We start from the raw sequence: 15,127 nt of genomic DNA on the forward strand, positions 1-15,127 counted from the left end.
GATCTAATTTAATAACATTCTATTACAGTAATTGAAAATATTTTTTCAACAGGTAACACTTTTACAACATTAACAGTATGAAGAGGTTGAAAATTGTCTTGGACCAAAAAGATGAAAATACATGGATTTGGAAACTGTGGTCAGATTTAGAAGTGAATGTAAGGATTTTTTTTCCCGCCCTTTAAAAAAATAAAATAATAAATAATAATAATAATAAATTTAGTGCTTGGAAAACACACCAGACTACTAGTCCTGGGTAATTAAGTTCTCATCCCACAGATCATGTATAAAAGCAGTGTAAGTAAGATTTCCCATGCCTCAGTCATGACGTGGAGACACAACATCTAGGGACGAAAGAATAGCTCAATTTCCATGCTTAGTCTTCGGCCTTTGCTGAGATGGCCAAAGATGCCACAAGTCCCAGTGACTCTGATTGATGTCTGTCCTCAGGGAACAGGATTTCCCTCACAAATTCATGTAGCACACCTCTAAACTATTTTTAAAAGTTTGAACATGCAATATTTCTATTGCTAAAATTCAAAAATAGGCAAATCCCACCTTTTGAGTCCATGAGGGCAGAGGGTCCCACATGCTTAAACTGATGGGGGCAAGTGGGCAGGACTGGGGAAACACTGCTCCATAGGAATAACATGAGGAGTAGTGGCAGACTATTAGATACATTCACCATTACCCTCTCTTCCTCTCTCCACCCATTCCCATGGAGCAAGAATTTAAGCAGCACAACCACTATGGCAGCTACTCCACAGCTAGAAGGAGGGGATACTACCTCAGTTGGCAGAGAATTCCAATGCACAAATAGTGGTGCACAGTTATCTAGGATTTAAAAGCATGGCAAATAATAACACTAGACTTGCATATTTTAGAAAGCTGGCACATGTATACATACCACTACCAGAATGCTTAGGAAGTGCTAATTTTGTATACATTTAGAATTCAGTTATCTACCTTCTTTATAATAATGAGTATATAATTGTGGGAAAATTGCATGCCTCAGGGTATTAATAAAAGGATAAGGAGCCTCTCATCTCCAGGTCACAGGTTGGAACTTGACACTCAAGCATAGTGTCTGAAGTGAAGACTAATCATATTCAGTCTAGTTTCATCAGTAGGGATCATTCCTAAGACAGCCAATGTAACTAGCAAATGCAGTGGCAGTCTCAGTAAACACTAAAGACTAAATGGGCATGGAAACTGAACTACCCTCCCTGAATGGATCCTCTCTAAACCATGGTTGAAACACATTGGAGATCAGCATGAAGGAGTTTCCACTGACACTGCTTACACAGTACCTGTCATGTGAACAGAGTTCAGTTTCCAGGGTTGTCACTCATCCACTTTGCTTTGTCTTGTATTTTAATGGCAGCACCGAAGAGCTCAGCCCTGGTTTGAAGTTTTATAAGTGTTGTATAAAGTTGTATAAAGTTTTATTGTCAGTCAACTATTCACACAATAGGTTCAGAGAGTGCTTTTAATTTATTATTTTGAAAGAAAGACACTACTATTTCTAACAGAGTTCTCCATCATAAAATTAAGGAATAATGGAATAGTAGAATCTTTCTAACCAGTATATATATTTTTTGAAGGTAGCCATGGTACCCTACCATGCACACAATTAATGACTGTATTGTCAAACAGTTTAGTCCAAATGTTTGAGATGAGAGTTTAGTTTTAATTTTTAAACAATGCATGCATGCAGCGGGGGCAGAGTGTGAGGGGGAAAAAAAAATCAATAAGCACAACACTACTGATGACTTGCCAAGCTATACAGAGATAAATGCCTCATCTAAGATCAGAATCAAATACTGTGCCATATGCTTCTCCTGAAGTGCATGCAAAATTACCATAAACATTGGTGAGAGTTTTGCATGAGAACGGGGTAGTATAAACCTTAAAAGTTTGTTTATGGCTCAAAAGAAACAGTTTTCAAATAATGGAATCAGAATCCAATTTGAGTCCAGTCTAAGCCCAGGAAGACTGTGTGAAAACACCAACCTGATGTGTGAAAAGGAACAAGGGTGCATTAATGCTGTCAGTTCTGGGAATGCAGCAATTATGTTTTGTGCTTTGATGCATTAATTTTTTGTTGACTCGTATTCCAGTACAGGTACATACCGCCTTTTAAATCAGCTGACGCCCCCACGTACTGGAAGTTGTCCATATTAATTACATCAATTATAGGAGACACAACTCTGGTCTTGTCCTAAAATAAATATTAAAAAGTAATATTGAAATAATGAAATCAATAGAAAAAGATTCAAGCAGGATGAGATGTTGAACCATTTAGTGGGAGACCATTAGCACCCCTTTTCCTGTTTTTGACTCACTTTGAACAGTCAGAAAGAGTTTCTCCTATTGGCTCTCTCAGCAAGAGAGTTCTCTCCATCACCTCCAAAAGCAGCTGCCTCGTCTTATGGTTTTCACCCCCCTCTTCATTCTAGGCTACTTTTATACAATTTAATCCACTTCCTTTAACTTGATCCTGAAGCAGACATCACTGCACTGCACATCAAACCTCAGAAGGCAAGTCAGAAGCACTTGCACCATTCTTAGCTTAAAACTACCCCAAAGAACAGGAGTGTCAAAGCTGCTCCAGAATTCAGATCTCAAGTCTCCTGCAATCCAGTACTGCAGTACTCACCAGGTCTTTGCTAGTCTACCACCATAACCCAAATTAAATAAATAAATTTTAAAAAAAAGTTTTGAAGCTGCTGCAACAGGAGATCCTTTCATTAGCACTGATAATGTTACATGCCAGTGCAGAATGTAAGAAACCTGGGTTCTTAAGGACGTCAATAGACTCCACATTCAAATATTCAATTAGGTAGGAAAAAATGTCAAAATATTAAATCCATGAAAAGTCACTAATTGCTAGCAACAAAGCCTTTGGACAGATATTGCACCCACCAGTAGTGAAATTGCTTTGAATGCTACTCCAAACATGTTCTTCAAATGCAAAGCGTTTTATCAAATTCACAAAACTTGCTTTCCCGTTACCTCTGAATGTAACCATTAGGATCTTGGTAAGGTCTCGGTACCTTAGAACTACTGATTTTGTGATATTCCAAATGTGATAGCTTGGCATGTTCCATTTCTTTCCGTTAAGTGAACAGAAACGCATTCAAACGTAACTTCTGATTGTTCAAACAAATGATGACCTATCTTGAAAAATATTTGCTTGCATGCAAAGTAATAGTACAAGAACTCTGGGCTCAGATGCAAGATTCAGATTGCATCACTCTGATGACATGCATGGATAACATTTCTGAACAGAATGCCATCAATTAGGGGCAGGACCAAAACATGTAACTCAAGAAATCCCTATAGATTAAGTAGTATGGAAAATGTAAACAGGTCTCCAATAAAGGAGAGGAGATCTATTTTGATTAATCTATAATAAAGTAAGCACTCATGTTAAATAAGGCACAAGCTAAATCTCTTAATCATGCTTTTAACTGTATTTATGAGGTTAGTTTTAATGTAAAGTAATAGGGTATATAACTTCTAATAATAGGTTCAGCACCCTACACTTTGCACCTCTAATTGGTTATTAATCATTTTGTCCTTTGCACTACTGAACTTTTGCAAGAATATTATAATTGCACATATTGAAAGTGATTGCTGTAAAGTATTCTCTCCTCTGTTTAATCAATTTAAATATGCCAAGTCATGAAAGGTATCACCTTGTTTTATCTTCATTTAATCTTAATTGCTAACTCCCTAATGATCTCAGTATAGCCACTGCAAGTTATTACAAGTACCTATAATCTTGTGAAATACTGAGTATTTTACAGGAGTCAGGTCATCTTACCTTCAGTGAGTAGCTGTCTGAAATCTACAGCCTACTAAATTCGTTAAAGGAGGATCTAATTGGGTCTGTAGTTAAAATTCAAGCTAAGGGTCCTAACCAACATCATTTTGGTTGTGGCACATAGGCCAAGTATGATCCTTCATCGAAGACTTTAAACCTTGAACACTGTGTTGCATCCATAGTAGAGGGACAACTAATGAAATAATTAGTTTAGTCTAAGTTAGAAAAACCCAGACACACAAATCAAGCTCGAGACACAGGACAGGGCAGAAAAGGCAAAATATAAGCTTTTTTGCTCCCTTACCCTTTATATATCCACTTGCTCCATGCTAATCCTAGATATAAACTGCACAGACAAAGACTGGCATTAAACGATCCCTTCTGTGCTCTCAAAATGAGCAGTCAATTTTCCATCCAGTTCAAGTATGCTGGATCTTAACTATTCCATTAATTTATATGAATGGGTTACAAAAAAAACAAAGATGAAACCCCCCCGAAAGTAAGATGTTTGAACAAAAAAAGCCAAACAAAAACAAAACAAGTTGTTGTTGTTTTACTTTGGTAAAAATATTTCCAAATACTGAGATAGCGGTAGAGGAAACATCCTTGTTTAAAAGTAAGTGGGGGGAGGGGCCTCACAGTGGGAACGCAGACACATTGCAGCCTATCTGGTTGTTTTTATAGTACAACCAGCATTGGATGTCCAAGTATAGCAACCAATTCTACACTAAATACTGCTCAGTATCTAAGCCCATCTCCGAGAGAACCTTTCTGGGTTGCAATTTCTAAAATAATTCTGCTTAGCACAGCTGAGTGGCAGTAAAAGATGCTCAAACCACCTTTGCAGTTCTGCAATATGAGGCTGTTACACCAGGAGGGGACTGTCAGAACACAGCAGCGTTCCAGCCATGCCTTCTATGTCAGAGGTGGGTGTAATGGGGTAGGTGGCAGCTTGCTGACTATATATCCATCTGTGATTCCCACATGCCAGGAATTCTAGTCCGGTCCATTTCACTTTGATACCTATACACTAGTACAGTGGTTCTCAAACTTTTGTACTGGTGACCCCTTTCACACAGCAAGCCTCTGAGTGCGACCCCACTTATAAATTAAAAACACTTTTTAATATATTTAATACCATTATAAATGCTGGATGAAAAGCATGGTTTGGGATGGAAGCTGACAGCTCACGATCCCCCATGTAATAACCTTGCAACCCCCTGAGGGGTCCTGACCCCCAGTTTGAGAACCCCTGCACTAGTATCACAATGTTTTTACAAAAACTTGATAAAGCTTTTATAATTTTTTTTAAAAAATATCCCACAAACTAAATTGTAGGTTCAAACTACCAGACAGTAGCTCTCCAATACTGCATTACTCTCCAGTTTTTTTAAATGGATATATCATCATATACTTTTTTTTTTTTTTTATCATCCCTGGTTTGCCTCATGACGTAAAGCAATAGATGGGGGGGGGGAAGGCGGCGAGGGCGCAACAAAATGGACAGAGCATTTATGTATTCTTAATATTAATTCTTGCACCATGCTACTAAAACTGTTAATGCAGATAAAGTGTTAACTAATATTCAGGCTTCAGTATATAGGGGGTACAGGACCATCCACTGAAAAGATTAAATTCAGTGGCTCCCCTGAAATGTCTATTAATTAAACTGCATTTGTTGTGCGAAAAAATACTTAATTTGCATTGCTGAAATCCTATAGGAAGTCTGATCTGCATTTTGAAAATCAGAACAAAGGCTAAGTGAAAATCTTGTTACATTTTTTAGTCTGCTGCTTCTGTTCTGTAAGTTTTCCACTATACTTTGCAATGGCATATAGAACTGAAAACGTGTGTGTGTTTTGTGGTGACGTTGAAGGGAAATAAAGTGTGAACACAGTATGAATCTCTAGATCCTGGAAATTCAAAGTAATACAGTATTTCATTTTAATATTTGGTAGAGAAGTAATACAGGTTTTACAGATTTGGTGCATCATATACTTTACTTAAACCATCAGAAAGTATTCTCAGGATTCTAAATACTTTGCTTTTTTAAAATTCTAGAGGATTTCAAACGGTTTCACAAAGATTAAACTTCACAATACTACGAGGATCTATTGATATCCTCATTTTTTTGTTGTGCGAACAAAGTTTAAGAGACTCACTGAAAGTCACGAGAAATTTGAGAGACATGGAAATAAAACCAGTCTCACTCAGTCACAATGCCATCTTCTCTTCCTCCAAATCTCGTTTGTTTTAAAGTCTATCACTGTCAAATAAGAGTGATAATCAAAGTTTATACAGTCTACAGTTAGGCTGTGATGGCAGAGATCATGAATTAAACTGTCCCCAGATATGCATGCCACCCTTGTTTATAGAACAAATATAGGAAACAGAAAATGCCAAATAGAAAGGACGCAATATCTGGGCTTGTGAAGAACATAGGAGCGATCTGTATTATTTTTATTAATATTGTTTATTAGATTATGATTATGTTTGCTACCTGGTTTCAAAGGATTAGCTCCTACAGGAGCTCACTTCACAGCAGAGATCAGAGTATGGCTTTACATCAACTTATCACCAGTTCCTAACAGATAATGCAAACAATCATTTGCATTGAAACCTATCCTTGATCTCCCCCCAGTGGGGTGCATAACCCAGTTTGGCCAGTTTCAGGAGTCCCACCTTCAGACAAACTTTGGAGGGGGGAGCATAAAAAGGGGACCATAGAACAGGAAGAGAATCTGCAGGGAACAGATGAAACCCCTGTCAATAGAAGCAGGAGTACCTGGGATAAGCTGGACTTCCCTAGGCTTTGAGGGAAGGCTAAGCTGTAGGTAAGACAATATGCATGTAGGCCTTTTGTTGCTTTAACCCTTTTCTCTGATTGTTTTGAAAAAGCTGCTTTGAGTCACTGTTTACACCTACTTGCCACAGCTCCTGAAGGGAAGGCTCTTGCAGGTTCCAAACCCAGTTGGGCCTGTTCAGGAATCATGCAAGTAAACTGGGATGCTGCAGCCCAGAAACCCAGTCTGAGTGGGAGACTCATGGAATTCCACTCCCAGACAGAAGGCAGGGGCCCAGTGTTTGAGGGGTGTATGCTGGAGAGATCTGTGAGGGGAAACTGTGACAATGCTGTTACAGCATGTGAATCACGTAAACTGATTCAATTAAATCACCACACTAAGATATTTGTACTGTCCTCTGCTAAAACTGCTCTCCTTCTCCCCCCCCCCCCCCGCACCATCCTATTAGATGTTTTCTATCAACTTTTATAGTGCATTTAATCTTTGTAAAAAACAATGACCACTGAGCAGCAGTGGAAATTGAAGACCTCTAGTTACCTACAAAGCTGGTATTGCAAGGGCAGCAGCAGTGCAGGCTTTCCACACTGCCCTATTAAATGTGTCCCGACCATGACCTGAAGAAGTCATCTCTAGGCCTAAAACAGGTGAGTTTTCACATCCATTCCGCTTTTAGGCTCAGACTAAAAAAAAAAGTGCCAATTAATGCCAAACTACATATTGTTGGCACTGTGAGCAAGTCTGAGACCGACACATAAGTTAACCATCACGTACTGTATATGAATTGTTTCCAGGTCTTACCAACCTGAGCAGGCATAAAACCTGGAAGCGCTGAGCTCCATTATCAAACCTCCAGTCATCTAGTCAGTGAGTCTTGCCTTTCTTTCTGAAAGGGCAGGATACATCATACTCTAACTTCTCCCCAAAAGAGAAACCTGAAGTTCATCCCATTCATAAACGGGTTTATATGGTGGGTTGCCTATAATAGTAGGAGACCGGATTTAACAATCCAGGAGCCCAGTCCTATGTTCATTGAACAATATATGAAACCAACCAGGTTACAATGCAAAAAGTGAAACTAATACATCAAATAGAGAACCATTGAGGATTTCAGATATGATTAGTTCATATATGTTTCTGCTTCTCAGGGAAGTATTTGCTATATGATAATGGTGAGGAAACAAGTTTAAGTGGATTTAATCACTTCTATCCTGCTGAACATAGCTGACACGTGGAGCAAAATGCATCAGATGCTTCTTCCGAGTAAATTACTTTATAGTGCTCCATTATACTGTCAGAACTTCAGAATAAAAAGGTACCATATTCTGTTTTAATGAAGGGGTTAAATGAAATTTCCTACCTCCCAATTTAACTTCCTAAAACCAATCAAGTGTAGCCCGAAGAGTGCATAATGGCACTGTACTAGCACAGAAACCAGAAACAAACAGAAGCCTGGGGGGAAAAAAAAATTTGCCCTCTATAAAGAACTGTACTGGCTCAGAACTCCAGTTTACTTCCTGACAGGTTTCAGAGTACCAGCTGTGTTAGTCTGTATTCGCAAAAAGAAAAGGAGTACTTGTGGCACTTAGAGGCTAACAAATTTATTTGAGCATAAGCATCCGATGAAGTGAGCTGTAGCTCACGAAAGCTTAAGCTCAAATAAATTTGTTAGTCTCTAAAGTGCTACAAGTACTCCTTTTCTTTTTGAGTTTACTGCCTGTGTCCCAGTAGGGAGAGGCTTCAGTCCATCTGGGCTAGTGGGCTTCAAAAGAGTTTCCTTCTCCCTAACTTTTTTGTATTGGCATAACAAGTTTGTAAGCTGAGGGCTTTCCACAAAACATTTGTTATTTTCCTTTCCCTTGCTCCTTCTGAAATTCTCTACAGAACTGCTTGCTAGTTTGGGGGTTTTCTGCTCCCTTTTGACATAGGAGAGACCATTCTAGCACTAAAGAACCAGAGGAATAGATGGAACCTCAGCTAAAGGGGTTTTGGTATACGGCACTTTAAGCAAGTGCTAAGAAATATCAGCACTGATGTGATGTATTTAGCTGCAGGCACTCTAGGCGCTAATTAGTTACTCTCGTACTGTCAAAGTTTGACTTGGTTGAAGTTAACCATTGGAAATAGAACACTAATCACACTGTAAATGAGCATGTGCTACATGAAGTACAGCATCTCTGAAAAGGTCAACTAGCAACAAGGTACCACAGAATTAAACAGCAGAAAGTACCAAAAATAGAAATTGGTAGCTGCCACTGCCTGTTGGTAATAAGAACTATAATCCATCTGTTCTGAATTGGAGCAGTGATGGCATAGACTAATTCTATTGCGAGACGGGGGTAGAGGAATATGTCATTAGTAAGAAAGTATCTAATGGAAACCGTTTTAAAGACGAAGGCTGAATTATTTATTATTGTATTCATAGTTTGGTATATTATAAACTGATTTTTGGATGTGATTTTTTCTGAAGCTCCAGACAGCAGTGTGCTTCAGCCACCCTGGGCTCAGGTTTGATCAATTCAGCTACTGATGCAGGCCTATGTAATTTTAAAACAAGAGTTTTGCCTTTTTCATCCCCCCCACTCCACTATGTAGAAAGAGGGAATTAGAGTAGGGTCTTTGGAAACATTTGTGGAATAGGTAAATTAAAAGGGCATTTTAATGAGAAGTGAGAGGAAAAAGGTGAAAGGTTGGCAATTTGCTTTTTGCAGTTTTCTTCAATGCTTCCTGGTGCAATGCTTGGACCAGCTGCTACTTATACAGAATCTTGAGAAATTAAAGATGTTGCTTGCTTACCAAGCAACAAGTAAAAAAATATGGTTAACACATGGAGAGAGAGTACATATGTACTCTTAACCAATCTTACCAACAGCTGTCCACAGACGTAAATTAGTTTTGAGTACATAGCCCAACTTTTCCCATTACCAATCTGAATATCCTCTCAACACCACATGGGAATAAATATTCACATAAATGGAGTTACACTGGGGTGATGATATAATTATATCTAGCTTTACAGTTTCTTAAAAAAAGTTACAAAGAAAAGTCATTGAGGAACCAAGAAGCATGTTTCAATTGCTTAGAAAAATTAGAAAGAGTATTTTCAGATTAAGCTCTACTGTCTAGATTAAATGACCAAGAAGTGGGCTTTCATCAGTGAACACTCATGTCATCTCTTTCCTCTCACTTCAAAGAGAAAACAATCTTTTTATATATGCATAAAATTAATGCAGTATACATAATTTTATAACCAGGTAAGCATACACCTTAAACTAACCTCAGCTACTCTCTCCAGAAGAGGTTCCAGCCAGTGCTCATTGCATTCACAGTGACTGTCCAGGAATGTCAGTACTTTAGCCTGTGCTGCATCTGCCCCTCTGACACGGGAGCGCATCAAGCCTGCAGGGGAAAAAATTTAAATAAGTCATCACAGGAGGAAGAATATCAACAGTAAACAGACAATAACTCAGTGCTCTAAAATGTAATTCCAGTCAGCCTGTTAACAAGCCTAGCTATAAAACCAGCTGTTAGTGTAGATTTAGTGAAACAATGAGAGGATAAAATGACCAAAAGTGATGAATTTCCAATCTGTTAAGGGCTGATCTACAGTTTTTGTACTTAATTATTTTGATTAGGTGTGATTTTCTACCAAAATAGTTGTACCAGTGCAACCCCTAGTGCAGAGGTAGTAATACTAGTATAAACGGTGCTTTGACAGTATCTTATTCCCCTTTCCTTACAGCAATAACTATATTGGTATCATTATCTTTACACCTGCATAACTCCATCCACACTAGAAGGTCGTACTGCTTTAATCTATACTGGTATAGTTAAGCGGTATAACTTGCATGCTTAAACAAGCCCTAACTTTCCCATGAACTTGCTGTAGTGGCCCCTGTCCCAGGCAGTGGCAGTTTTGCAAAAAGGGACACCATTGCCAAAATTCTCCCCTTCCCTTTTATCTCAAGACTCCCTGAGCACACTTTCTGCTCCTCCCTCTTGGATTGCTTCTAGTCTGGCATCTCGCCCTCTCAACTCCATCAAAACTGTTCTCACTTAAGTAGGACTTTTTATTCCATGTTTGCATGTCTTCTCCATTTCCAATCTTCTATTCCTTGGGCTTCTGTGACTGTCTTCTCTGATGCTTCTCCTACTTGGCTGACCACTCCAAAAGAACTTTTGGCGAACACATTTCTCCCCTTCCCCCAGTATATGTCCCTGGGAGATTTACCCTGGGTTCCCTTCTTTTTATCCTCTCCTCTATCATTGCTAACTGAGTGATCTTTTCTGTTCCTATGGTCTCTTACCACATCTATGCAGACAACTCAGATCTACCTCTCAGCCTTCAACTTCTCTCCATCCGTCTCAGCTCTCAATTAATGTCTCACCTCTTACTTAAATTAAACAGTAAATACTGAACTCCCTAATTTACCACAATCCATCGTTTTCACTGTTGTTCAAGATCACAACCCTGGAATTATATCTTTAACTCCCTACTTTCCTTCTCTACGTATACTCCAATTCCCATCAAATCTTGTTGCTTCTCCATCTATAGTGTTCTATAATCCATTCTTCCTCTCCATCCTCATTGCCAAAAGCCTCATTCAAAAGCATAACTGTCATATGGACTACTGCAACCTTTTCCTCTCAGGCATTCCCAACTCATCTTTCCCTTCCTTCAGTGTGACAATCAGCAGCTAATGAAGTCCCTTTCATGGTGTCTTTCTACATGAAGTTTAAACACCTCATCCTCACTTAAAGCTCTACTCTCCTTACATTTCATCTAATTTTTCCCCTACCTCACCCTCTGTGCTCTGACCACCATCACACCTTGTTGCTTCCTTTGTCTCCTTCCCACTCTCACCTACATACCTTACTTTTTGTTTGTTTTTAAATTAATTGCGCCCTCCGTGTAGAACATCCCATTGGGGCACCAACCATCTTTTTTCTTCTCTTTCAAGTCTCTTTTCCCAAAATACAACCTTTGGATTTTGCTTACATTAACTTCCACTCCCAGGATGTCTTCTCAACTCTCTTGCACTATGCCGGAAAAATATCAGGCTTTACAATTTGCTTACTATGACTCCTTTTTAACTCGTCCTCTTTCCTACCTTTTGCCTTTGTCCATCTTCATGTTCTGCTTTTCTAATTTCTTATGTGACACTTCATTTCTCTTATTTTTGCTCCTCTTAAGTTTTAATGTTCAGATCGATAAAGGTATCAATTTAGTACGATACTTATTTACTTTCTACATTTGTTTTCTACATAATAGTAACACATGCTTTTGATAACAAAATGTTAAAATGTTTTCAATGCATTTTTTTTGTTTATATTGCTCTTTGTAAATTTGTATATAGTTGTATGTTTAGGGGAAAAAAATAAAATCTTAATAAAAACAGACTGCTTGTTCTTCAGGGCAGGAATCATATCTAATCTCTCTAAAACACCATGCAAAATGAATCCACTCTCATTTTTGTTCATAAATAGTTTTTTTTTTTGAGACATGCATTATTAGTAAAAGATTAGTAAAAGCCAAATTATGCCTTCAGTTACACTTGTTAAATCCTGCTCTCTAGATGTATGAACCAGAAAGAATTTAGCTCTCCCCTCTCTACAGTACTGTGAAGAGTTAAACATTTTCAAGTGTTTTTATCACACTAAGATCTCAACTTTAAATCAGTTTTCCAGTGACAATTATCTTGTTCTTTTTTACTTTAAGTGCAGTTACGATCTGAAAAATGACACCCCCTTACTCAACAGATCCCAGTGAGTGTTCTAAGTCATCAGTGCTTTTTTCCCCCGATAAAGTATTGCTTACAAGTAAAGTCCAAACAATATATTCAAGCAGTGAACGCTCAGCAGAGTGGAAATTCTTATGCAAAGTATACCTATCATTATCCAATGCCAAGAGGTTTCACGTGTGTCAATTCCTGGTTTTGGACAATCTCTTATAATTAGTTAAACATCCAATAATTTTGGCTGCCCCAGAGGCAAGACTGGCAGCCTAGTAGGCAAATGTTTATAAACATGAATAAGGACATATCTGATAATTCACTCTCAGCTACAGTAGCTGTCAATCTCACAAAGTTGCATCAACAAACAGCTGTAGGACAGTCTCCCACGTCTAAGGTTTTAAATCCCATATTCAAAAAACTGCTGTCTGAAGGGCTCCTATGCTGTGAAGCAAGAGACTAGGGTGCAATGTCAATGGGAAGGAAGAGCAAGACAGAGGAACTAAGTGCCTGAATCAGACTGGAAAGTTACCTTATTTACACACCTAAACATTACTTTTTATTTGTTGCACTACTAATCCACGTATACTTTTTTGCACAAAACGAGATACAGAATACATAGCACATATTTTAAAAAAAATACTTCAAGTTCACTGTTATCCAAGGTAGTTACTTTTTGTTTTTAGGCCTGCGTTTTCCCCTCCCCAAAGTAATTTCACAAAACGCACCTTCTCGACGATCATTTCGAAGAACCCGGACTTTCTCAATTTTCCCCAACAGAGCACCATCCTCAGCTAGGTGAGACATGAATTAAATAAATGACATGCAACTTGACATAGTCATTAAAATAAATCATAAAATTAGCTGTTTCACCAATGAAAAGCAAAAAATTCAGGTTTCAAAATATTTACATTTTAAACATACTTATAAGTCAATAAAAAGGCAAAATGAATCTCTCGTCTCATCACAAATAGGTGAAAAATTATTCAACTGAGCTTGCCTTAAGTTTTCCCAATATTTCTGATGTGATGAACTTCTAATGTGCTACAAAATGCATATTCCTGTAAATTAAAGGTATCCTGCTACCTTTATTTTAGGTGCAACTTTTACATTTTGTAGAAATAGGCTTTTACAAGATTAATAAAAAACTTATTTTTCTTTAAACATTTTTTTAAACAGGTATTATATCTCTGCAGTGTCTACAACCCAAACCTTGCAGCATTCTACTAATATATGTGAACTCGCCAGTGAAATGAAGTAGACGCTGACTTGTAATCAGAACTTATACTGATTGGTCTAATTTCATTGTCCAAGCTTAGTGAAAAGTTATATTTCTATTTCTATTTCTTAGTAGCAGTATGAATTTTTTAAGTGTCAGCCCCCTTTTAAAGCAGTGATATCAAATGGCTGGTACTAACACCGGAAGTTTATAATAAAAACTTTTATACTATGCAAGCTCTTTCTCCTGTTTGATCTGCACCCAGCAAGATGTAATTAAAAACTACATACTGCATGTTTCTTCATAGTTAAATGACAATGATAATAAATCTGACAGAACTAAGATCAAATACTGAACCTGAAACTCCCAAACTCCAAATCACGTGAATAAGGATATTGAAGACTCAGGCCCTACAATAGTACTTACGATCATTGCTGTAGTCATCCACCAGTATGATTTCTTTGATAAGATGTGATGGGCTTTTTTTAAGCACACTGAAAAAAGAGAAAAGTCATAACTAATTAGGGTTCACCTTCCATATTACAGTTATGGGAGCGACTTGCAGGGCAACAGGATCTCTCTCTGTATACCTGACAACAGTTCGAAGTAAAGCAGATCTGGCCTCATTGTGGAAGGTGATCACTACACTAGTGGCTGGCAGGTCTATCCGCCATTGTTTCCGTTGACACCTAAAGACAAAAAACCCTGTAATTTAAACTCATAGTACTCACACTGCAAAGAGCTCCATTATGAAGCTGTTACCAATACAGTTAATGGATGTCCTACCATACATCTACCTTAAATATCCTTCAGAAGATTAAAAGACTTGGCTCTAATGAGTTACATTAGAATAAAGTAATTTCCTCTTTCTGAGGATTCTGGTAATTGCTCTAAGCAGAGTACTTTGTTTATAGTTCACAAAGTTATAACAACTATTTACTGGCCATATTCAAGGACTAGGTAAGTCTCTCCAACCAGTGATAAAAGGGCTCAAATTTGATTTGCTATGAACCCACAGATAACCCTTTATTAAAAAGTATTTACACAGTAGTTTGTATTTCAGACTAATTTATTGAGGAACCATTTGAAAGCATGCGATTTTTACAGTTAATTAAATAACAGGGTTCAAGTGTATTCCTTTCTCTATCAAAATGCACACCAATATATCTAGAGTTCTCAGGGATGCATAGCATGTGTCTGACTCAAGTCTAGATGTATGTATATGCTATTACTATCAATGTTTGGTAAAAACTATGAATTGACATGCAAGAGCTGCTATGTACACTGCAACAGTGACAAGTAAGGCAGAGCAAGCAGATGGCAGAACAAGTTGGAGCTCTTTTGTCACTGGAGATATTTCAGCTGTTGCCTGAATTTGGCCAGCAAGCAAACATTCTGACATTTAACTGTTTTGTTGCCTCATCACTTTAGCAGATGATATGGGAAAAGTGCTAAAAGTGAAATCCACTGGGAGGAGGGAAAACGGAAGATAGAGAAAGAAAATGCAGAAATAACGATGGTCCTGAAGGTGAGCCTACTTTCCTAG

The 15,127-nt window shown here is 38.0% G+C and overlaps 1 protein-coding gene across 3 annotated transcripts in view; it reads right to left on the bottom strand.

Annotated features, from left to right (window-relative positions):
- The window catches only part of GALNT2 (polypeptide N-acetylgalactosaminyltransferase 2), a 147,401-nt gene that overhangs the window by 36,677 nt on the left and 95,597 nt on the right, over window positions 1-15,127 (bottom strand). For all 3 annotated transcript variants that reach the window (XR_006280084.1, XM_038396114.2, XM_043511346.1), the window contains 5 exons: window positions 14,172-14,270; window positions 14,008-14,075; window positions 13,091-13,156; window positions 9,908-10,029; window positions 2,134-2,221 (listed from right to left, as the gene is read on the bottom strand). Coding sequence is in view for 2 of the 3 variants with exons in the window: in XM_038396114.2 (XP_038252042.1) it covers window positions 2,134-2,221; window positions 9,908-10,029; window positions 13,091-13,156; window positions 14,008-14,075; window positions 14,172-14,270 (443 nt within the window). In the remaining variant the exon portion in view is untranslated. The remainder of the gene's footprint in view (window positions 1-2,133; window positions 2,222-9,907; window positions 10,030-13,090; window positions 13,157-14,007; window positions 14,076-14,171; window positions 14,271-15,127) is intronic.

Source organism: Dermochelys coriacea, chromosome 3 (assembly GCF_009764565.3).
Source record: "Dermochelys coriacea isolate rDerCor1 chromosome 3, rDerCor1.pri.v4, whole genome shotgun sequence".
NCBI lineage: Eukaryota > Metazoa > Chordata > Testudines > Dermochelyidae > Dermochelys > Dermochelys coriacea.